This window comes from Elephas maximus, chromosome 1, assembly GCF_024166365.1.
Source record: "Elephas maximus indicus isolate mEleMax1 chromosome 1, mEleMax1 primary haplotype, whole genome shotgun sequence".
In the NCBI taxonomy this organism is placed as follows: domain Eukaryota; kingdom Metazoa; phylum Chordata; class Mammalia; order Proboscidea; family Elephantidae; genus Elephas; species Elephas maximus.
The window spans coordinates 227,210,183-227,234,881 of NC_064819.1; the positions used below are offsets into that span (position 1 = coordinate 227,210,183).

Sequence of the window (24,699 nt, forward strand, 5' to 3'; positions counted from 1 at the left end):
AGTCTTTATCCATCCCACTTAATTTGAATATTCATATCTACGCTTTTCATTGAAGAAACATTAATGCTTTGAATATCAGATGCTGCCCCAGACTCTACTGGGAGTATTACTCAATATATGAAAAATGCACTTATTATTTTATAAAATATGAAATCATTTTGAGTCTCAAAGTATATCTGGCTTCAAGAATTTGAGAAAGAGATTTTAGACTAGTCATAAAATAGGGAAGCCACATGTAAATGCATATTGAAGCAGTAACAAGATAATTAGAAAAGCTAATAGAATTAAAAATAAAAGATACAATATAAGAATAATTGATGACTTTGAAAGAGGGAGACAAAGGAAAACAGAAAATACATTCAAAGATCTAATACAAGAAAATCTTCCTGAAGTTTAAAAAGAAATGTTTTTTTAAAAAACACTGTACTACAGGAAAATTTGATATGAAATAGTCTATACCAAACGTTATGAACTTCAAAGATAGAGAACAGATATCGAGGCAAAAAAAAAAAAAATTACAAAGGGAAGAGAATGAAGTTGGCCTCAGACTTGTCCACAGCAATACTCAATGATTCAGAAACACGGGAGTAATATCTACAAAGTTTTGAGGGGAAAAGACTGTGGTCCAAGAACACAATATCTTGCCAAATATCAGTTGAGTGAAAAAAGCAACAGAGAGACATTCTTGAACAAAAGTGAATTCAGGGAATATAAAACTTGCAAGCCCTTCTTAAAACATATTGTTTGACAATCCAACAAACTGGTAGTTTAAGCACAATAAAAACTGGAATAAAGAAGCTGGGTTAAAAAAAATGGTGATGAGTAGTGAATCCATTTAAGGTTATCCCTCAGCATTTGTACAGCCTTAAGTATAACCCACCTGAATTTAGAGACCACCTCAAGAATAGATTTGATGCATTGAACACTAATGACCGAAGACCAGAAGAGTTGTGGGATGACATCAAGGACATCATACAAGAAGAAAGCAAGGGGTCATTAAAAAGATAGTAATAAAGAAAGACCAAAATGGATGTCAGAAAAGACTCTGATAGAGTAGCTAAAGCGAACGGAAGAAATGATGAAATAAAAGAACTAAACAGAACATTTCAAAGGGCAGCTAGAGGAGACAAAGTAAAGTATTCTAATGAAATACGCAAAGACTGGAGATAGAAAACCAAAAGGGAAGAACACGCTTGGCATGTCTCAAGCCGAAAGAACAGAAGAAAAAATTCAAAACCTCGAGTTGCAATGCTGAAGGATTCTATGGGGGAAATATTAAACGATGCAGGAAGCATCAAAAGAAAACGGAAGGAATACACAGAATCACTGTACCAAAAAGAATTTGTTGACATTCAACCATTTCAGGAGGTAGCATATGATCAAGAACTGCTGATACTAAAGCTGTACTGAAGGCATTAATAGAAAAACAAGGCTCCAGGAATTGATGGAATACCAACTGAAATGTGTCAACAAATGATGCGTTTGAGGTGCTCGCTCATCTATGCCAAGAAATTTGGAAGACAGCTATCTGGCCAACTGACTGGAAGAGATCCATATTTGTACCCATTTCAAAGAAAGGTGATCCAACAGAATGCGATTGTATTGGGCAAATCTGCTTCAAAAGACCTCTTTAAACTATTAAAAGGCAAAGATGTCACCTTGAAGATTAAGGTACACCTGACCCGAGATAGGTGTTTTCAGTCATTTCATACGCATGCGAAAGCTGGACAATGAATAAGGAAGACTGAAGAAGAACTGATGCCTTTGAATTATGGTGTTGGTGAAGAATATTGAATATACCACAGACTGCCAGAAGAATGAACAAATCTGTCTTGGAAGAAGTACATCCAAAATGCTCTTTAGAAGCAAGGATAGCAAGACTTCGTCTCATATTCTTTGGACATGTTATCAGGAGGGATCAGTCCCTGGAGATGGACATCATGCTGGGTAAAGTAGACAGTCAGTGAAAAAAAGAGGAAGGCCCTCAACGAGGCGGATTGACACAGGGGCTGCAACAGTTGGCTCAAGCATAACAACAATTGTGAGGATGGCACAGGACCAGGCAATGTTCCATTATGATGTCATAGATTCACTATGAGTTGGAACTGACTTGATAGCACCTGACAACAACAGGACTTAAGAAAGACTACATTTAATCAATATTTCTCTCATGTTCCAGAACAATATATTGACTAACTGGGAATGCCTTAATCCCAGTGTCATCCGCCCATATTCCACGTTATTATTGTACAGTACTTTAATTTAAAAAAAATTCTTTCTGAAATAGTGATTTATTTATTTATTTAATTTCACAGTCAATGTTTACATTGACAAGATGTTTTCCAATTTCTTTGGTTATCATTGGTTATTTCATCCCATTAAATGAATTTCCTTCTTCCTGAAGTAGATCCTTTTGTAGTTGTTTCAGTAAGGGAGAGAATTTCCAGCTTTCTGTGGTTGGAAAATGTCTATATTTTGCTTTCACTTTTGAACGATAATTTCACTGAGCATAAAATTCTCAATTGATAGTTTTTGTCCCCCTAGTACTGTGAAGATATTTTATTATTACCTGGTATCCATGCTTTTGAGAAGTCAACTGGTAATCCTATAGTTGTTCATTTGTAGGTAATTTATCTTTTCTCTCTGGTTGCTTTAAGATCTTCTCTTTCCTGATGATATTTCTGGATATGGTGTGGTGTAACTATTCTCAATGGCTAGTTATCATTAACCCATTCCTACAGGGGAGCTCTTACTGAGAGGTAGCTTCTGGAATTAACGGTAGAATCCTTTGGATTCAATGTCTTGATTAAAACCTGTACAAAAGATTTGAGAGATCACTAATTAAATCCGCAGATATTACTAGGCTATATTCTAGTATTGGTAGCTGGGGCTAATCTTCAAAACAACCTTGAAATATTAGAATTCTAAAAAATGGATCAATACTTGTAGATAAACTTATAAGATGTGAGGAATACTGTGGAAATACCTCTGGGGTAAAACAGCTGCATGGTATGGAAAGACTGTCTCAAAAAAAAAAAAATTTTTTTTCTCAAGGGGAATATAAAATAAAAATTTCCTATTAGGTTTATAGGGCAGAAGCTGAGTTCAGGTACAAAAAAAAAAAAAAAAAAAACCATTGCCATCGAGTCGATTCCGACTCATAGCAACTCTGTAGACAGAGTAGAACTGCCCCATATGGCTTTCAAGGAGCACCTGGCAGATTTGAACTGCCGACTTTTTGGTTAGCAGACATAGCTCTTAACCACTATGCTACCAGGGTTTCCGAGTTTGGGTATAAGTATCAAGATAAAAAATGGCCAAAACTGATAGCAATATAATGTATTTATGAAAAGAGAGTGAGAAAGGAATCTGGAAGGAAGGAAGGAAGGAAGGAAGGAAGGAAGGAAGGAAGGAAGGAAGGAAGGAAGGAAGGAAGGAAGGAAGGAAGGAAGGAAGGAAGGAAGGAAGGAAGGAAGGAAGGAAGGAAGGAAGGAAGGAAGGAAGGAAGGAAGGAAGGAAGGAAGGAAGGAAGGAAGGAAGGAAGGGAATTAAGAAAGAAAGGCAAACATAAAATTTAGTTGTACTGAAAAGCACCTGGCATACAAGATCTAAAAAATCACTCTCTTAAACTATACTTGTTACGCTTTGATTAGAATTTTATATCCTGTTTTAGTCAACACATTTTAAAATGAAGTGAAGAAATGGAAATGGATTTGAAGAAGAGCAACAAGAATGACTGAAAAGCTAGGAAATATATCCTAGGCTGAAAGGTTAAGAATTTACTGTTGTTTGGACTAGAAAAGAAATAGGTAAGGGATGATTTTATTACCATTTTCAAGGTTATAAAGGATTTTTGTGAAAGGTAGCTCCCATAGGCGATTTCCTAGGTCTATAGAGGATGAAAAAAACCACAAAGGGGCTTAAGTATAAAGCAGAAAAGGTTAGATTTGGGTATAAGGCAGATGTCTTTGCCATCAAGGTGATGAAAATTTGAAATGACTTCTAAAGGAGACAACAAGCCAAGCAGCAATGAGTGAGTCTACATGTTGGATGTGAAATTAAGTACGATTACCAGTTTGGGAAAAGATGACTATGTCGGGGGTCCGAAAACTACATCCCACAGGCCTGCTGCCTATTTTTGTATGGCCCATGAGCTAAGAATGATTTTCACATTTTTAAATCATTGAAAAAAAACAAAAGGGTATTTCACAACACATGAAAATTTTATGAAAGTCTATTTTATTGTCTATAAATAAAGTTTTATTGGGACACAGCCACTCATTTACATAATGCTTGTGGCTGCTTTTGAAGAGTTGAGTACAATCATGAACTGCTTAACATCCACTGTATGGGATTGGGATGTCATGTGAACACCATGTTATATAGTCCTTAGATTATGGATGAGTTCTGTTCCTAAATTGGTCTTTAAGTTGAATTTGTACACAAGTCAGAATAGTTAGGTACAGTCTGTATCTTAAATCAGTTAGTTAAATGTTTGCGTTAGTATATAGTGTATCTTTCTATGCATAAAAAAATTAAAGAAATACTTCTAGATACACTAAAACATCTTTAACATACTAATACAGTAATAATAATAATAATGTTTTGATACACATTGCAAAGTAGTGCCTGTTTGTTGTTATGAATCATTGTACGCATCTTGAATTTTTAATAGGTTTTACGGGGATAGGGACCACGGATGTATCAGTTGTGACCGAGATCGTAGGACCCCCAAAGCCTAAAATATTTATTATCTGGCCCTTTACAGAAAAAAGTTTTCCAACTCCTGGCCTATATGATAGTAGCCACCTACACAATACCTGGGCTTTGTCTAAACAGTCTAGAAGCTTTCTTTGTTGTAATAAAATTGGACACCCCTGGGGTCAGCTGACGAATACAAGCGGCACATCTTTTGAAGTGTCTTTGAGAGATCCTTGGGTCCACAGAAGAACACACCGATGCTGCTGCTGCAATAGGGGTAAGAAAAGGAAAGTGTTACATGGAGCAAGGTGAGCAGAAACTAAAGCCGAATTATAAAATCAGTGAAGGAATGGCTGGGGTTTTCTTGTTTTGTTTTGTTTTTTTGCTCCACCTTTTTCCTCTCTCCTTAGATTTTCTTTCTCTACTTTCAGCACCATTTTCTCTCATCCGGGTCCCCAGAGTCCTGTGGTACCCTTAGTTGCATGGGCAGGTGGATCCAGGAAGATGGAGGCTGCAAGGGGCCGTGTGACTGTGGAGGGAATTATGGCAGTGATGTAACCTGGACTTTGGGTCAAATGACCATGGTTAGATCCTCTTGTATCTGTGACTAGAATGTAAGCTCCATGAGAGCAGGAACCTGGCCTGTCTTACTCATTGCTGTAATCCCAGCACCCAGTATCTAGCATGCAGTACTCAGTCAGTACATGCTTGTTGAATGAATGAAGAAATGGTTCTGCTGCTTAGTAACTCTGTGGCCTTGGGCAAAACACCGGACCTTAGTCTCCGCATGTGTAAAACAGATAATAAAAACTACATTGTATGTCCTTTCGAAAGCAAAATGAGCTAATGCATTCAAAAGGGTTTTTGACTAATAATATCTGCTTCAGCCCTGCCTTTTTATAGAAAATAAAATATATGCTAAAGTAATAGCAACTCAGTTTATTTCTCCTCTTAGAATTACATTCATTTTTTAAAAAAGGCCAAAGAAAGAGATGGAAAGAAAAAACACAAAAGCAAAACAAGGCTGAAAATGTAGTTACCCAAATGCAATTGTCTGTAATCATGATATCTCAGAAAACTGTGTTGAGGAGGTATATTTGCATATAGTGATTGTCTAGGGGCTTCTCAAATCCCTTGTGACCCTGGCTACAAGCTCTGTTTATATATAAAGCACCACCTGTGTGCGGTGGCGCAGGCTGTCTCTGGAGGCTGGGGTGGGCCAGTCTCTACAGGGAATTACAGAGACCACGTCTTCCCTCTAAATTCAGGTGGGATGTACTCAAGGTCGTATTTTGGCTCTCATGGACTTGCTCTGATTTTCTTCAGTTTCAGCTTGAACTTGCATATGAGCAATTGATCGTCTGTTCCACAGTCGGCCCCTGGCCTTGTTCTGACTGATGATATTGAGCTTTTCTATCATCTCTTTCCACAGATGTAGTCAATTTGATTTCTGTGTGTTCCATCTGGCGAGGTCCATGTGTATAGCCGCCGTCTATGTTGGTGAAAGAAGGTATTTGCAATGAAGAAGTCGTTGGTCTTGCAAAATTCTATCATCTGATCTCTGGCATTGTTTCTATCACCAAGGCCATATTTTCCAACTACTGATCCTTCTTCTTTGTTTCCAACTTTCGCATTCCAATCGCCAGTAATAATCAATGCATCTTGATTGCCTGTTCGATCAATTTCAGACTGCAGCAGCTGATAAAAATGAATAGATTTGACGCACTGAATACTAGTGACTGAAGACCAGACGAGTTGTGGAATGACATCAAGGACATCATCCATGAAGAAAGCAAGAGGTCACTGAAAAGACAGGAAAGAAAGAAAAGACCAAGGTGGATGTCAGAGGAGACTCTGAAACTTGCTCTTGAGCATCAAGCAGCTAAAGCAAAAGGAAGAATTGATGAAGTAAAAGAACTGAACAGAAGATTTCAAAGGGTGACTCGAGAAGACAAAGTAAAGTATTATAATGACATGTGCATAGAGCTGGAGATAGAAAACCAAAAGGCAAGAACATGCTCGGCGTTTCTCAAGCTGAAAGAACTGAAGAAAAAAATTCGAGGCTTGAGTTGCAATAGTGAAGGATTCCATGGGGAAAATATTAAATGACGCAGGAAGCATCAAAAGAAGATGGAAGGAATGCACAGAGTCATTATACCAAAAAGAATTAGTTGATATCCAACCATTTCAAGAGATGGCCTATGATCAGGAACCGATGGTACAGAAGGAAGAAGTCCAAGCTGCTCTGAAGGCACTGGCATAAAACAAGGCTCCAGGAATTGATGGAATATCAATTGAGATGTTTCAACAAACAGATGCAGCACTGGAGGTGCTCACTCGTCTAATGCCAAGAAATATGGAAGACAGCTTCCTGGCCAACTGATTGGAAGAGATCCATATTTATGCCTATTCCCAAGAAAGGTGATCCAACCGAATGTGGAAATTATAGAACAATATCATTAATATCACACGCAAGCAAAATTCTGCTGAAGATCATTCAAAACCCTCTACAGCAGTATATCGACAGGAAACTGCCAGAAATTCAGGCCGGTTTCAGAAGAGGACATTGAACCAGGGGTATCATTGCTGATGTTAGATGGATCTTGGCTGAAAGCAGAGAATACCAGAAGGATGTTTACCTGTGTTTTATTGATTATGCAAAGGCATTTGACTGTGTGGATCATAACAAACTATGGATAACACTGCGAAGAATGGGAATTCCAGAACACTTAATTGTGCTCATGAGGAACCTTTAAATAGATCAAGAGGCAGTTGTTGGGACAGAACAAGGGGATACTGATTGGTTTAAAGTCAGGAAAGGTGTGCGTCAGGGTTGTATTCTTTCACCATACCTATTTAATCTGTATGCTGAACAAATAATACGAGAAACTGGACTATATGAAGGAGAATTGGGCATCAAGATTGGAGGAATACTCATTAACAACCTGCGTTATGCAGATGATACAACCTTGCTTGCTGAAAGTGAAGAGGACTTGAAGCCCTTACTAATGAAGATCAAGAACCACAGCCTTCGGTATGGATTACACCTCAACATAAAGAAAACAAAAATCCTCACAGCTGGACCAATGAGCAACACCATGATAAACGGAGAAAAGATTGAAGTTGTCAAGGATTTCATTTTACTTGGATCCACAATCAACAGCCATGGAAGCAACAGTCAAGAAATCAAAAGACGCATTGCATTGGGCAAATCTGCTGCAAAGGACCTCTTCAAAGTGTTGAAGAGCAAAGACGTCACCCTGAAGACTAAGGTGCGCCTGACCCAAGCCATGGTATTTTCAGTCGCATCATATGCAAGTGAAAGCTGGACAATGAATAAGGAAGACTGAAGAAGAGTTGACGCCTTTGAATTGTGGTGTTGGCGAAGAATATTGAATATACCATGGACTGCCAAAAGAACGAACAAATCTGTCTTGGAAGAAGTACAACCAGAATGCCCCTTAGAAGCAAGGATGGCGAGACTGCGTCTTACATACTTTGGACATGTTGTCAGGAGGGATGAGTCCCTGGAGAAGGACATCATGCTTGGCAGAGTACAGGGTGAGTGGAAAAGAGGAAGACCCTCAACGAGGTGGACTGACACAGTGGCTGCAACAATGAGCTCAAGCATAGGAACGATTGTAAGGATGGCGCAGGACCGGGCAGTGTTTCATTCTGTTGTGCACAGGGTTGCTATGAGTCGGAACCGACTCGACAGCCCCTAACAACAGCAACAACACGTCTTCCCTCATCTCGAATGTTATTCCTTGTAGCGCTTTCCCAAACTCTGGAGCAAACTGAGTTACTTCTTCTCTGTCAAATGTTCTCAAACCTTGCTGTTCATCAAATCACATGGGCAGGTTGTTCAAAGGTAGGTTCCCAGGCTCACATCCAAGGACTGCATTTGTAACAAGGGCCCCTGGTGATTCTGAAACAGTCTTGTGAACCACACTTTGAAAAACACTGTCTTGGAGAAATTCTTCAGACTTTGGGGCAAACCCACTACCAAAAACCGAAACCTGTTGCCTCTGAGAAGACTCTGCCTCATGGCGACCTCATGCGTCACAGAGTAGAGCCGAGCTCCACAGGACTTTCAGGACTATAATCTTTATGGAAGGAGATCACCAGGCCTTTCTTCTGTGGTACCACTGGGCGGGTTTGAACTGCCAACCTTTAGGTTAGTAGTTGAGCACACACTGCTCATCCCACCTTGGGGCCTTCGTTGCCTTTTTCACCCATACCTGGCTTTTGTTGGTAAGTACCTATAGAGCCTAGTTCTGCTTAGCTTATGTATCAACATGGTTCTCTGCCATTTTCATATTCAAATTTTAATTATGCACAGGATTTTTAAAGGAAACAATACAGACTGCTCCAGGACCATAATACCCATGATAGAAATGGATGGTTCTAAAGATAGTGTTCCCGTAGCTAAATTCCACAAAATACTTTTCCAGAAATTAAGATTTCTACCTTAATGAAGCAATTCTCAGGTGTTTATGGTGGTGATATGAGGCAATGGTTAAGAGTGCAGTTGGTTCTATCGCTTTGTTGCCAGGTAACTTTGAGCATGTTACTTCTCAAAGGTCCTCATATACAATGGGAAGAATTATAGTATCCGGCTCACAGAATCTCTGGGAGGAGCAGATAAGACCTTGCGGTATGGCTCTCGGCCCCATGTTTAGTACATAGTGAGTTCTCAGTGACGCTTAACTTACATTATTATTCCACATGAGGTCTGCTGGTGTACCTGCTTCATGAAGCTGAACAGAAGATGTGATACGTGGTGTTAGGCCAGAGAAGATTACAGACTCACTGAACCAGCAGTATGTTTTGAGCTCTGGACTATTTTACATGGCCTTAGAGGGACAGCTAAAATGCTTCCCAGTGAGGTGTCCCAGCTTTGTTTGCATCTGGGGCCCAGAGATATCTTTGCATCTATTTTCAAAGATGTTGTGATGGGTGATGATATTTTCCCATTAGAGTAGGTGTCCCCAAAGAGATTGCCCATTGGCCCACTCCCAATAGGCTAAGACTATTATCTGCAGCCGCACTAACTGTTTGTAGGATCTGATGATGCCTTTCGAAGCTCTGCTTTAAGACTCCCTCTCAAAGGACTCTGATTGATAGCTACCAGGTGTGCCACTGGCGTCCCCCAGGTGTGCACAACTACCCTTCCTCTTTTGAAGTTGTGGTAATGACAGTGCACAGCGAAGTATGCCCTTTTGCCTACTTAGGACCCATAACTCATGGTTATGTGATCACCGAAATGCCTCACCAAGGCTGTTCATTCTCTACCTTGTACTCAGGCAGCACAGCCAGCCCTTCCCTGGCTCTCTGTGTGCCACTCACCACACACGTGGCATTCTTTTGCCTGCTTTACTTCCCTCCTTGCAATCAGGATTTCAAGGACAGAGCTTTCTCGGCATGAATGCACACTGTGGCCACAGACTGAAAAACCTCACGAAGTGGTTAAGGCAGAGATGCTGCAGCTTTTTTTGTTCCTTCTTTTATGAGACAATCAGCAAGTGCTATAGACCCCTAATGGGGTTGGTAAAGAAAAAAAAAAAAAAGTTCCTCAATAAAGTTTAATTACCCAAGATGGCTTAGAATTAAAAAAAGACTCTGCGAAAAAAGAATAAAAACACAGGACATCATTCTTCTGTTTACAGCCTGCGTGCTGCAGAGCTGTGCAGACGCGTGAGGAGCTAGACAGGACGACGTTAGCGGCATTGATCAGTCTGGGCTGCTGGCTTTGATGAGGCAAGGACGCCTTTTACACAAGCTGCAAAGATGGTTAAGTATGTTAGCAGCATTCTCTCTAGCTTTGACAACCAACAAAGAGAATACTCCTCTCTCCTCTATATTTGCTAAATAACCATGGTGCTGTTCTCTGTGGGGTTGATGCATTTTTCAAAACAGTTCAGTGGTGCCATGCATGAAAAACATCCAAAATATCACCCACCGGGAGGTTTGAGCCCAGCAGACATAAGGGCGCATGGGCACGCCTGGGAGTAATCCCATCACCTCGCTGGAGGCCCAGGTTCTGCTGCCTTGAGCCTTCTCTCTTTAAATTGTGTGTGTGTTTTTATGTCTTGGCTTTTATGCTTGGTAAGTTATAACCCTGTAGGGGCAGACCCTAAACCCCATTTTTAAAAAATCAAATTACTTTATGCCCCGGGTGCATTCTGCAAATAAAATCGATAAACAGAAGCTTCCCTCGGATTTATGGGGGCTCAGAAAGAAGACAACTACAAGCAAAAGCCTCAGAATCAGACAACGGACACCAGTTGTGGTTAATCCTTCCTAGTGGACGTTTTTCATTAGAAATGTCTCCAAATGACTCATCACAGAATTATATTGTGTGCAACACCTTCTTTTTCAGATCCACAGATAATAATTGTGTTGGCCAGTTTTTTTTTTTTTTTTTTTTCTGCTTACCCCGTGTCCCAAAAGATTTGTAGCAGCTGGTCTATGGTACTCTCCTCTTTGTCCCAATTACTCAGTTGTACTTTGGGAGTTACAGATGTCCCTATCAATGACCATAGAAGTCCCTATCAACGTTCATTGTTACGGCATTTCTGCCCAGTTCCCACCAGCTCCATCATCTCTGGCAGCCACAGGTGTATTGCTAGGACTCTGGGCTTCGTCCTTCTCACACTCTTTCCTACTCGTGGCGACAGAACTAAACACTGCCCAGTCCTGTACCACCCTCACAATCGTTGCTATGTTTCAGCCCATTGCTGCAGCCACCGTGTCAATCCATCTCATCGAGGGGCTTCCTCTCTTTTGCTGACCCTCTACTTTATCAAGCATGATGTCCTTCTCCAGGGACTGGTCCTGTTACAGCAGCACTAAAAAACTAAGACACCCTCCCATAAAACACTAAAATATATACCCCTTCATACTACAGCTGCAGACCAAAAGATGGGCAGTTCAAATCCACCAGCCTGTCCTTGGAAACCCTATGGGGCAGTTCTACTTTGTCCTATAGGGTCCCTATGAGTCGGAATCAACTCAACAGCAACAAGTTTGGTTTGGTGTTTTGGTTTCATATATAAATAAGGAACCCTGGTAGTGCAGTGGTTAAAATGCTCGTATGCTAACCGAAAAGTTGGTGGCTAGAACCCACCAACCTCTCCTTGGGAGAAAGATGTGGTAGTCTGCTTCAGTAAAGATTTACAGCCTTGGAAACCCTATGGAGCAGTTCTACTCTGTCCTATAGGGTCACTAGAAGTCGGAATCGACTCAACAGCAGTGGGTTTGGCTTCTGTATGTCATACATAAATATCCTCGTATTTGCGGTAATTAACAATTTGATAAGTAATCGCATCAAAGAAACCTTAGCAGAATAGTGATAAACCCCCCACTGCAAATAGAGTAATGCCAATAATGTTCATAGAAACATCACTTGACTATACCCAGAGGCCTGGGTACCCTCCAGTGGAAGGGTACTATTTAAATATGCAAATAATATCCCAGTCATAAGAGTATGCTGGCTTTATTTCTCTCATGAAGTTATAATTTCTCATGGGTCAGACTTCCATTTAAGTCTTTTTTTGAGTATCCTGGATATTTTAGACATGAACATTTAGAATGAAGATTTAGAATATCTCGTTAGATACAGGGCTCTGTCTGTTATAATCAGAATGCTAATTAAAAAAAAAATCATTTAAAAGCATTTTGCACATATGCATGTACAAATGAGAACTGAAGGGTGTGCCCACAGCAAATGTGGATCCAGATGGACCCAGTTACTCAACTTAGTCTAAAGGTATTTTTACATTTCTGAAAACAATGGGTGGGCTAAAGAATATCCATGCAATATGGACTAGGAGCCCCCATTGCGTATGGTAAATCAGCACTTTTTTAAAATCATTGGGGTGAACTGTTCTAATTAATGGTAGCAACCCTTCTCTTTATTTTTTTTTCTTTTAACATAAACACACCCACATACATACACCCCTCTACTGAACTTATAAAAAAATGGCCTAATTTTCAGTTTTTATGGTAATTAATCATTTCAAGTTTTACACCTATGAGGCGTGGAGTTGTTATTAGTAGATAAGTCAAAACTGGCAAACTACAAATGCTCTCTAAAGTAGAAGATAAAAGATAGAAATCCTATGGAAAATCACTCTACTTAATGAATTAAAAAACAACTAATCCACAAATCCAGAAGGTTGAGTATATGTTCCATGTATGTTTATCCAAAAAGTGGCTGGAAGTGACAAAGGTCTATTTATTTTCATTCTGTCTACCTTCTTGGAAACAATTCCCTGCTTTCTGAACAGTTGTCTAAAGCTTGGGAACATATTGAGAAAGTTTACAAAAAAATGAACTACACCTTCCACTTTTCTATAAGACGCCCATTTCTATAGATGAGTAAGACATGGCTGTAAATGTATGCATTTAATTAGCCCACTATACTTTAATTAGGAGAATGGTTTTCATTGTTTTTGTGTTTAGAGTACTTTTCTGGGCTTGTCTTACTTTAGCACTATGCAACAATTGCCACATGCGTATAAGCTGGGGCATTTCAATAAGAGGCTTACTTTCTATACATCTCCTATCCGTTGATCATTCAAAACAAAACAAAACAAAACAAAACAAAACAAAGCAACTATACTTGTGCTTTTGTAAAACTGCTGATAGAATTACCAAAATTAAGTGCAAGCAAAAACGACAGAATCCTCTTTCCTATTTTCTACTTTCAGTCTTTAATCTATTTTTAATTTTTTCTTCTCCTTTCCTGATTTGTATTCATTTTGCCGTCCATCGATTTGCTTCCCTCTTACTGTTATTTTTGCAATTTTCCGGTTCCTTTATAGCGTGCACTCTCCTCTTTGATCGGCTTCCCTTCAAGCTTTATTTTGGGGGCTGTTTTTTCATGTTCTATGAAAAATGTTTTTGCCTCTCTTCCCTTTATTCTTTTTTAGTTAACTCCTTCTTAGAACAAGAGCAAACTCCAGCTTTGAGTGAACAGGTAAATGTTTTTGAAAAGAGTAAGTCCTCAGAATCCTTGGCTTCTCGCTGATGAATGGAAATGGCTGAGAGCCTACTTCAAAGACCCTCAAGAACAAAGAACCTTTTCAGAGGCCACTAGCAAATCCACCAATTCCTTCTGACCAATCTTTGCCAAAAGATATGAGCTAATGACAGGCCCGACCTGTCTTGTAAGAGTTGCCAAGTAGGCTTGGGAACAAATATATCCTTGACATAATAAGGGGAAAACATACTGTTTATCTCCTTAATAACCATCTTGAGGAAAATTAATGTTACTTTGTCCTTTGTGCAGAACAGTAATTGGATTGTGTTTTCATTTATATCTGGACAAAGGCCAGGATATTGAAATACTTCTCAATATTAGATTTTCTTGTTTAAAAATTAGATTTTATTGGCATTCTCGTTCTGAGATTTCTTCATTAAAAGCTTCATTAAACATAAATCTTCTTTTTACACAGCAGAAACAAAATCATTTTCAGGGGGTCATTTTGAAAGTCTTTTGGAAGGTGGTGCTAAGTCTTCTTTGGTGACTTGTCTCTTCTCAGAGATTTGACATTCCAGGGATAAAACAATTAGTGACCTTTGCCTGCATGTGTCTAGGATTAATTACATTGATGCTTGAAGCTATATAACAGGCTTTCCATGTTCTAGAGGCTAAGGCTATTAAAGGTATGTTATGTTAAAATTGAGAGTAGTGCTGGTTCAGTGGTAGGATTCTCTCCTTCCATGTAGGAAGCCTGGGTTGGGTTCCTGGCCAGTGTACCTCATGTGCAGCTACCATCTGTCTGTCACTGGAAGCTTGCGTGTTGCTTTGTTGATGAACAGGTTTCAGTGAAGCTTCTAATTTAAGATGGACTAGGAAGAAAAGCCTGGCCATCTACTTCCAAAAATCAGTCACTTAAAACCTGTGGATCACAATGGTCTGATCCAGTTGTGCATGGGGTCTCCATGAGTCAGGGGCCAGCTCAATGGCAGCTAACAACAACAGTATGTTAAAATTTGGAGCTAGGAAGTAAGCCATAGAGGTTTAGTTCAGTGACATCCAAACCTTGGGGCCTCTACCCTGGAAGAGAAGAAGGGACCTTGAGCGAGAAAAGTTTACAGAGCTTGTGATCATTAAGGTTGTGTCTCAACTTGGTTGGGCCATGATTCTCAGTGGTTTGGTAGTTATGATGTAGTTTGGCAGTCATATGATGATGTGATCACCTCCATGATGAGATCTGATATAATGTGATCACCTCCATGATGGAACCTGCTGTGATTAGCCAATCAGTTGAGGAAGTTTCCTTGGGGGTGTGGCCTGAATCCAATACAGGTGGACTTTCTAGCAAGGCTCATGAGGTTTTATTCTCTGTGGATAATGCAGCTGGCTCCTGTTCATCTGACCTCCAGTTCTTGGGACTTGAGCTAGCAGCTTACCTATGGTCTTGCCTGCCAGTCTTGGGATTCATCCGTCTTTGCAGCCTGTGACCAAGAGCCCTGCTGTCTGACCTGCTGATCTTGGGTTTGCCAGCCCCTGAGGCTACACGAATAAGGAGTAGCCTCCAGCCTGACCCAGGGTCTTGGGATGTTCCAGCCTCTACAACCATGTGAGCTATTTCCTTGAGATAAATCACTCTCTCTATATATTTATACACTTTACTGGTTTTACTTCTCTAGAGAACCCAGCCAAAGACATAGCTGCTGTGCTGAAAATTACCCTGTGCTGGGCTGTAAGTACATCTGTATGCTGAACTTTTTGACTATGGTTTCTGAGAAGAAATGAACCACTCCTTACAAGGGCAGCAGGAAAAGTGACAGCTATATAATATCCCTATCTTACAACTGTTCCCTATGCCTCATTCCCTGCCAAAATCGGGCAGACTCCCTTCTCAGCACTGCACAACATAATTTTCTGGGCAGAGTTTTATCAAGCGCTGCTGTACCCTCCATCTCTCAATACTCCACGTTTCTGGCTCCTACCTTTCAGAGGGAAGGGAGACAATTAAATGGTTTGGTTTGAAAGACCTTCCCCACTGGGCTGCAAACTTCATGTGTAATAAGGATAATAAATAGAAGGTGCCATGTCAATAAGGGACAATCCTAACACAGTGGTGCTACGTATAAGAACTTAAAACATCCCTTGACTATTTTTTTAAAACTATACTTGTGTTTCTATAAACAGCTGACGTAATTACGAAAATCAACTGCAAACAAAGCAACAGAATCCATGCCCTTGCTCACCAAAGGCCTGCAAAGTGGGCAAATGCGTTCCATGATGATTAAAATGGAGTATAAAATAGGTATCCAATGATTTTTTCTTTTTCCAAAAGGAGAATACAGCAATGAAAATCCCATAATTGTAACATTATGCACTTATGCCATGCTGTTAGTTTTCTACCTACAATCTCTTCAAGTAAACTGCAGACAGAATTACCCAGCCTGTGTCCCTGGACCAGTACAGGATGGGTGCGGGATGTGGGGTGGTAGCTGTAAAGGCTCAGAAGAGGTTGGGGATCTGGGTGTCAGAACTAGGGGTTGAGTACGGAGCAGAGAGAGCCAGATTCTGAAACTCCAGAAGCCAGGGAAGGTTCAAAGCACATGTCTGGTGAGGAGGTGGAGCACCAGAAGTGGAGTCTATGCAAAGTGTCTACCAGAGTCAGAGGCAAAATGGAGCAAGTAGGTTTCAGGGAGTGGTGCCTGGGTTTGCCAGTCCCTGAGCTAACAACTCTCAAGTGTGAATCTCCAGTCCGAACTTCTCCCCTCAACTCCTAATTTATATATCCATCTGCCTGCTGGATATCTTCACTTGGATGTATAACAGGTATCTCAAGCTGAACAGGTCAAAAGCCCGAACTCCTGGTATCACACCACTTGCCCACCTGCCCCTCCAACAGTCCTTGCCATGTTAGTAAATGGAGCTCCATTCCAGCTCAGGCCATGCTTCTCATCCAATCCATCAGCCAACCATGTCAGCTCCACCTTAAGAAAATATTCAGAATCCAACCAGTTCCTACCATCTCTACTGCTGCCATCCTAATCCCAGCCACAACCACCACTTCTCTCCTGACTGGCCCCTCTGCTTCGGCCCTAGGACCTTACAACCTCTTCTCTCACGCAGCCCGAGTTATTCAGTTATACACAGGACAGACCATGTCACTCTTCTTCTCAAGTCTTTAAGTGGCTTCCCTTCTCACTCGTCTGTAGCTGTCCCCTTGCTAGTTCTCCAACTCCTTTTCCTGCTGCTCTCCCTTGCAGCCCCTCTGTTCCAGCCTCACTGTCCTTCTGGATCATACCAGGAACAGTGTCCCTGCCTCAGGGCCTTGGCATGTACAACCCTTCGCTCTTCCCCAGTTGCCCACGTGGTATACTCCCTTCACTTCCTTCCAATCTTTCCGCAAACATGAAATTGTTCTTTATAAGCAGACAATATTAAGAATTGTTGACTTGCAAGAGCTGTAGATTTTGGGGGTTAAAAACAAAGACTGATTTTGTTAGTTGTTGTCAGTTGCTGTCAAGTCAGCTCTGACTCAGGGCAACCTTTATGTACACCAGAATGAAACATTGCCTAGGCCTCTGCCATCTTTATGATAATTGGTATATTTCATCCCAGTGTTGTGGCTAGTGGATCCATTTGTCTCGTTGAGGGTTTCTTCATTTTTCAGGGAAACAAGGGAAAAGACTGATTTAGGGGACATATAATAACAATGATAACTGATTAGTGCCTTACCCTTTACCAAGTTCTTCAACTTACTGTATATTTTAAGTTATGATGATAACTGTGAGTAAATATTATCACCCATACTTTATGGTGGGGAAAGTAAAACTGAACTAAGTTACTTTGTCTGAGATCATACATCCAGCAACCTCCAGAACAGGAGATGCAGTCTGGGGACTATTTACTCCCATCTTGTGGACCTAGAGCCACACTGAAATGTATTATATAATGACGATAATAATATTAATGATGATAATGGTAACAGTAATAATAACAGCTAACATTTACTGAGTACCCATTCCACGCAAAGCACTGTTTTAGACATTTGAATTGTAAGAACTGATTCAACCCTCACACAACCCAAGGAGAGAAGCACTATTGTTATCTGCAGTTTACAGAGGAGAAGACTGAGTCAGCGAAAGGTTAAATAACCTGCCCAAGGTCAACCGTCGATAATGGCACCACCAGGATTTATATCCAGGCACGGGGCTCCAGTTCCTGGGTTCTTAACCACCATCCTAAAAATACCCTGTTTGGTATTAGACATTTTCTGTCTGCTTTCACTAGACATGCTAGCTACAGTTTATAGTTGGGCATAAGTGAATTCTCCAGTTGGATAATTAGAGTTCAACTGTATCCACCAAAAAGATTTCTTGAAGACACATGTAGTTCTAGAAATATCATCTTGAAATCGAAGTTAAGTTAAAAAAATTTCAGCTTAATCAATAATTGTCAGAGGTTGAAAGCCAGTCAAACCGTTTGTGGTTCCTGAAATATCCAAAGGCCATCTTTTCTAAGGTAGATGTTTTATCTCTAAACGAGAGGCCCAGTACTGCAGATTAAACAGTTAGGACCCTTCCATTTCTGTAGCAACTTCCATTTCTCCAGAGAGGCTCAGAGCAGGTAGAGGAAAGAAAGCTTGCCTTACCTGGGATGATTATAGGCTATCTGTCTGAACTCGTTGTTCCAGTTGGGTCTTCCATAGAATGTTTTTTGCTTTAAGCCCGTGATCACATCAGTATTTTCATCCCAATGTAAAGCTATGTGAATAGCCTAAAGTAAAAATTGTGGAATTAGACGACATTTGGCAAAAAAATAAGCACCTTCTACTCAGTAAAGGATGAAGTGATTATACGCATTTGTAGATCTAATGCAAAGAGGTTCTCTGTGGGGCTGGAAATGCTTATCGTTATCATCGGATATCACAGATTCTGCACTTTAGGGCAGACATCATATCTCATGTATCTTTGTATCCTGTCTTGGGCCCTACTGGAACGAAGTACCTTACACATAGTAGGAATGCAATTATATCAGCCTAGAATTTTTTGTAAAAGATGAAGAGCGTAATACAGTAAATACGGTTATGGGAAAGCAAGCGCTGAACAACTTCCTTTATTTCTGCCAAAATTTTCAGAATGAATCTCCATTTGCTGTCCCATACTGAGTATTAAATCTTGGGGATTTGAGAAGGGCATTTCCAGATTAAAGAGATGTGGATGTCGGGAAGAAGCTGGGTCTTACTATCTAACCTGCCTACCAGGTTGAAGTCGTATGAGGTGTCCTGTCTGGTTGCAGTGCTGGGAGGATGTTTCATCTGGCAGACAGCACATGGGGGCTAGAGCACAGTGAGAGGTGTGGTTGGAGCTTTGTGCCTTTGAATTAAGCAAATGAACCCAGGGAGGCATCATGTAACTAGCAGGCAATAAGTAAGAGTCTTGGCATATTGGTCCCTAATGATATTTTTTAAGTTGCTGCCACTAATTTCAGGCCCTGCTGGACTCTGACATGTATCTTGCTTCTCACCTTCTGGGATTTGTGTTCCCTGGGCTGATCACTAGATCCATCAACAGCTCTTAAGCTCACGAGTTCGACCCTTTGGTGTTCAGTGTTCTCCCATCCTCTGACTCTTTCCTCCTGCCAGTTTGGGTGACAACCCTGGGGACCCAACTCCTGTCCCAGTCCCTGCTGCAAGCTTGACCTCCCTGGCTGGCCTTCTGTCCAGTCTGGGAAAGCAGCCAGGGTGAGGGAAGCTCCACAGAAAATAATGGGAGTACACTTACAGGCCAGTACACCATGGCAGACTGGAATCTCAAAAATCCAGGCCACATGGAAGTTGCCATCAGGGAGGCTTGACCCTAGATAGCAGGGCTACAATTGGTGGGAAAAAAAGTATAGGGCAGGACTCTTCTTTGCCAAGGTTATCAGGATAGTTACTGAAGCATGAAGCATGAGACAAGGGTTCAGGAATAAGAACTGAGTTGGTAGATGAGGATTGAGTCTTGGAAATTGGCAGAAATGGAACTCAAAGTCAGAGTTGTACCAGCCTCCAGATTAGACTGGCAGCGTTGCACCCCCACAACCCTTTGGTCAATTTAAGGATGGATTGGTACTATGTAGTAAGCTGGTTTCAGCTGTGGGCAGAGGAAGGATGCAGAGACAAGGGCACCAATCAACTTACTTTTGTCTAATTATCAAATCTAACGGCCCTCTCAGGCCTCATTCTTCTTGGCTTCTCTGCCAGATGCTGAACACTGCTTCTTCTTGGTTCTATTTGCGTTATAAAATCTTACTTCTTTTATTCATCTCTGACATTCTTTTGATTCAAGGAGGAAACAGACTTTTTTTCTTATCATATTCTCCTATCTCAAAACGTATCTGCTTTCCAATGTTCTAGTCTCAGCTCTCCGCACCAGCTTTGGACCTCTACTCCTCAAAGACTTTCCATTTCCATCGCCCCAATTAGCATAATCTGCAAAGATGAATCCAAACTTTCTTTTTCTTCCAAGCTCTCATCTTCCTGCTTGAGTATATTCCTGCACCTTAAACTCCCCATAACATATTTAATGTGGAATTGTTACTGTTACATCAAATTGATTATCATAGCTAAAATTGAGTCATCTGACTTCTCCAATTAGTCATGACGTCAATTTACTTCCATGCACCATTCTTGAGTGACTACCGTAGGCAGACAGTGAACTATGAACTCAGTGGGAAAAAGAGGAAAGAGATGATGTCTGGGCTTTGTGACAAAGCAGTAATCTAATGGAGGGGGAAACCAGGTGTACAACTACAACACCATGAACAAGACCATGATCCTTCTCTACTAGAAACAGAAGCAAAGAGAGTAAAGACAAGGAAGTGTGGAAGTACATGGCATGATGGGAGGATATGGGTAGTTCGGAAAAACACGGCTGGTAGACTAGAACAAGTGAGTTGGGAACAGGCTAGAAAGGGCCTTACACTACTTGCTAAGAAGTCTGACCATTTATTTAGTAGAAAAAGGGCCTTCCCTACTTATGTGAGTGGTACTACCAATCTACCAGTCACGATGCACAAACATTTGGAATTATATTTGTTCCATATTTCTCACTCCAATGTTCGATTACTCTCCAAAGCCTGCTGATTTGCCCTTCACACTACCTCTTCCATCTGTTCCTTCTGTTCTTGTCATTCTGCCACTTTGAGGTTGTCAAATTCAGTGAAACAACTGGTTATTTCTAATAGTCTCTTGATTCCTTACTGACAGAATGCACCAATTATTTTTTTTCCTTAATGTTTAGATTGGTGATATCTTGCCTAAAATTTGGGAATCTAAAGCTACAGTGGCTAACCCAAGGGCCGGCAGTTCAAATCCACCAGGCGCTCCTTGGAAACTCTACGGGGCAGCTCTACTCTGTCCTATAGGGTCGATATGAGTCGGAATTGACTCGATGGCACTGGTTTTTTTTTTTTTTTTTAAATTATTTCCAGTAGTCATGGCAAAATTTTAAGAACACATTTATTTCAATTTACTCGTATTCCAGAAAAGGAAAAGTATATTTTATAAAGTGCTTTTGAAAGTGGTGGAAATGGGATGGGGTAGGGTTATATCATCACAAAATCAAACAAAGCCTGTCTCACAACTCCCAAAAGACTGGGAATGCTTGCATAGACACTTGGGATCAATTCACTTTAGAGGCAGCAGAGCAAGTGTGGTACCAGCAAGCAAAAGACAAGGGCTGTGTCTACCCTTCACCAAATGGATCATTAGTCAAAAATCCCATTTGAATAAAGAAAGTGTTTGTTTAGAAAACATAATTAACACTATTAAATTCATTAAGATGTTTGAAGCCTAGTTCCCAAGAAACCTATATTTCAGATTATCCCAGAGGAATAAGATATTTAAGGAGGACTGCAAATAAGACCATAAAAATTCATTTAGCTACAGAATTTCAAGTACGGTCTTATTCATTTGAGAAGCACAGATTCAATTTACACAGAGTCAATTTACAGGGATGTTTTATAGGGCCAGTGAGAAAGAGAGAGAGCCAGGAGAGAGAGAAACAGAGAGAGGGAGAGAGAGAGAGAGAGCAAGCCCATGCTTGAGTGTGAGCATTCATTTGTAAATTTAATGATAATGCCAGTCTCCTTAACTCTAACACACTTTCCTTAAAAGTAAACATCAATAGTAGCTGCTACAGACTACTGATTAGAATATACATGCAAATCGGAAAACCAAACCCATTGCCTTTGAGTCCATTCCAACTCAAAGAGACCCTATAGGATGGAGTAGAACTGCCCAGTAGGGTTTCCAAGACTGTAAATCTTTACTGAAGCAGACTGCCACATATTTCTCCCTTGCAGCGGCTGGTTGGTTCGAACTGCCTTCCTTTATCTTAGCGGCTGAGCGCTTTAACCACTGCGCACCAGGGCTCCTCTAAAAACCTAGTAATCACTTCAATGGTAACTCCCATATTTGAGGATTAAAATGTAATAGTCATCAATCAATATTATCAACATTAAAATACTACCATAAAGCAATATTTTGGTCTACATTATTTTTGGTAAGCTCAACCTTAGTATTTCACTAATACAGCACACTGCAAAACACCCACCAAAACAAGACTGTCTTGATCCTGGGTGAATAAAAATACATGCACACAATTTATAGGAACTCCTTAAAAAAAAAGGAAATCTGTATATAAATCATGTATTCATAGTATTCTCTGTGGAAACTCACACACCTTACAATACACAATTTTGAATACAAACACCTAGAAACTTGCTCTATTTAACTCTGAACAGCTCCAAGCAGAGGACTAGAACCAATTAGGGGTGTAAGAAGATGATATAGCCAGTAAATATCATTTGCTTGATGTCACTCTTAAAATGACAAATGCAACTTTTAATGACATAGTTTATCTTGGATCTCCAAATCTGGGATTGTCGTCCATTAACCAGACTCTTTCTTTTCTATTCCTTGGCAAGTTAACTGAAGGTTCTTTTATCACTACGATTTGAATGGTTCTTTCTCATCTGGTTTTATTTTATTCTCCTTTCCTTTTTAAGAACATATAGTAATTCTTTCACGCTACCAAACAACTATATAGCTCATTATTGAAATGCTTCCTCTTCTTTTTGCTCTTTGCTTCTATTAGACGAGTTAGGTAATACTGCTTATACTCAGAGTCTTATCAATACCTGATTTTCATCCCAGCCAGTAAGATATATATGATAACTCAGGAAGTGAGCTTTTCCTCTCTCACTCATTTGTGTTTCCAGCGAGAGTAAGAGATCAGCAAACCACTCAAAAGCCTTTGCATCCCGGCAAATCCAGTAGAAATACACCTGTCAAGACAGAAGGCAAGAGAGCCGATTGGTCCCTCTTTTCATAATATGCTGATAACTGCAGACTATTTTATCTCCATTTAAATTACTGGAGCCCAAATGGGCACCTCTGCAAAATAACATGCTTCTCTCTGCCAGGAAGCAAATAGTCACACTGTGATTTCTCTTGGGGAAAAAAAAAAAAAATTCACGTTGTGTTCGAAAGAGCCCAGAGGGAATTCAGAGAGTTGGCAGCCTGTGGGCTGTTACCAGTTTTTCTGGATGAGGATCAATTCACCACATTGCTGGCTGTGCTTCTCAGGAACAAGATTAATCATCATAACTAGCTGTGCCCTTTTCTGCTCCCCAAAGGATGATAAACCATGAGACCAGGCCCTTCATCTTTACTTATGACCTAAGCTCAGGATTTGAACTCTGCTCTCCAGAGATGCTGAAGGCTTGTGCACTAATCCACTTCAGCAGCTGAGACCTCTGGGGAGTGGGGATTATGATAATTCCGGAATCAACCACAGAGGCCAGAAATCTCCCTTCAGCCAGATGCATCAGTGCCCAGAAATGCTGGTGGGTGATGGCTGGGCTTCTGTGTCAGCTGCTATAATGAGATGATGTCTAGGAAGACTCTCTCTCTTTTTAAAGTGGAGGCATAAATTCTGTGCTTAGCAAACAGCATGAGACAAGAAGTAGTTTGGTTTTGCTGAAATAAAAGCTTCATATCTGTGCTGAGTTTCAGATGATTATATCTTGAAGAAACCATGGGAGATAACTCTATTCATTCTCCTGACTTTTTGCATGCTCTTACTCTCTGCTGCCCACACTGTCTCCGGGACCTCCTTCCTGCAGAGACACCTCGACTCTTAAACAATATCTATGTGGTGGACTCTGTGGAGCCTATGGGTAGTGCAAATAGCTAACAGGCTCGGCTGCTAACCAACAGGTTGGAGGTTCAAGTCCACCCACAGGCACCTTGGAAGAATGGCCTGGAGATCTGAGAAAGCAGCTATAGAAAACCCTGTGGCAGACAGCTCTACTCTGACACACGTGGGATGGCCGTGAGTCATGGTTGACTTGACAGCAACTGGTATGCAGGGGCTGGGCTCGTTTCCAGGGTCTGCCTTGGTGTATCCCTACCTGGAAATATCTCTTACAGTGGTCAATCAGCATTCTCTTTCTGACCCTCTCTGCCAGGCTACTTCCAAGCTTATAACCATACCATAAAAGTTATAGATGAGATTTAATTAACAGACCAAATTCATGAGGAAAAAAATCACAGAATGTATTTCAAGGCTAAACATCTTACCCAGTTCAGGTTTATGTATGAATTTATAATTTTCAAAATCAGGAGGAGGAAAGCCGGTGAGGATAAGTTTTTTTCTCTCAAGAATTAGGGGCTATGTGTCTGTTGGACAACTGCTGCTCAGAGAGGTACTTTCGATATTAACTCCGGGATAAATGATCCCCAGTCCCTAAGCATGACTACTCCCCAAAAGTAGTGCCTCTCTCTCTCCTTGACCCTCATCCCTCCTGGAGATTATCAGTATACGGCACCTCCAGGCAGCAGGCCTGTGATGTAGACTGGGCCACTGGTTCCCTCTGGAGAATGGCCCCATTAGCCCCCCGACAGGTACTGTGAACATGGCCATGGTCATTCATTCCTTCACTGAGTCAACAGATAAGTATGGGATGCCCACCAT

General features: G+C 40.8%; 1 protein-coding gene across 1 annotated transcript in view; it reads right to left on the reverse strand.

Moving 5' to 3' along the window:
- Positions 1-4,806: 4,806 nt before the first annotated feature.
- Positions 4,807-24,699, reverse strand: part of NOX3 (NADPH oxidase 3) — a 64,754-nt gene continuing 44,861 nt past the window's right edge. The window contains exons 11-13 of the mRNA XM_049904507.1: positions 22,862-23,008; positions 18,330-18,454; positions 4,807-4,967 (exon numbers count right to left, since the gene is read on the reverse strand). Of these exons, the coding sequence (XP_049760464.1) occupies positions 4,841-4,967; positions 18,330-18,454; positions 22,862-23,008 (399 nt within the window). The 3' untranslated portion in view covers positions 4,807-4,840. The remainder of the gene's footprint in view (positions 4,968-18,329; positions 18,455-22,861; positions 23,009-24,699) is intronic.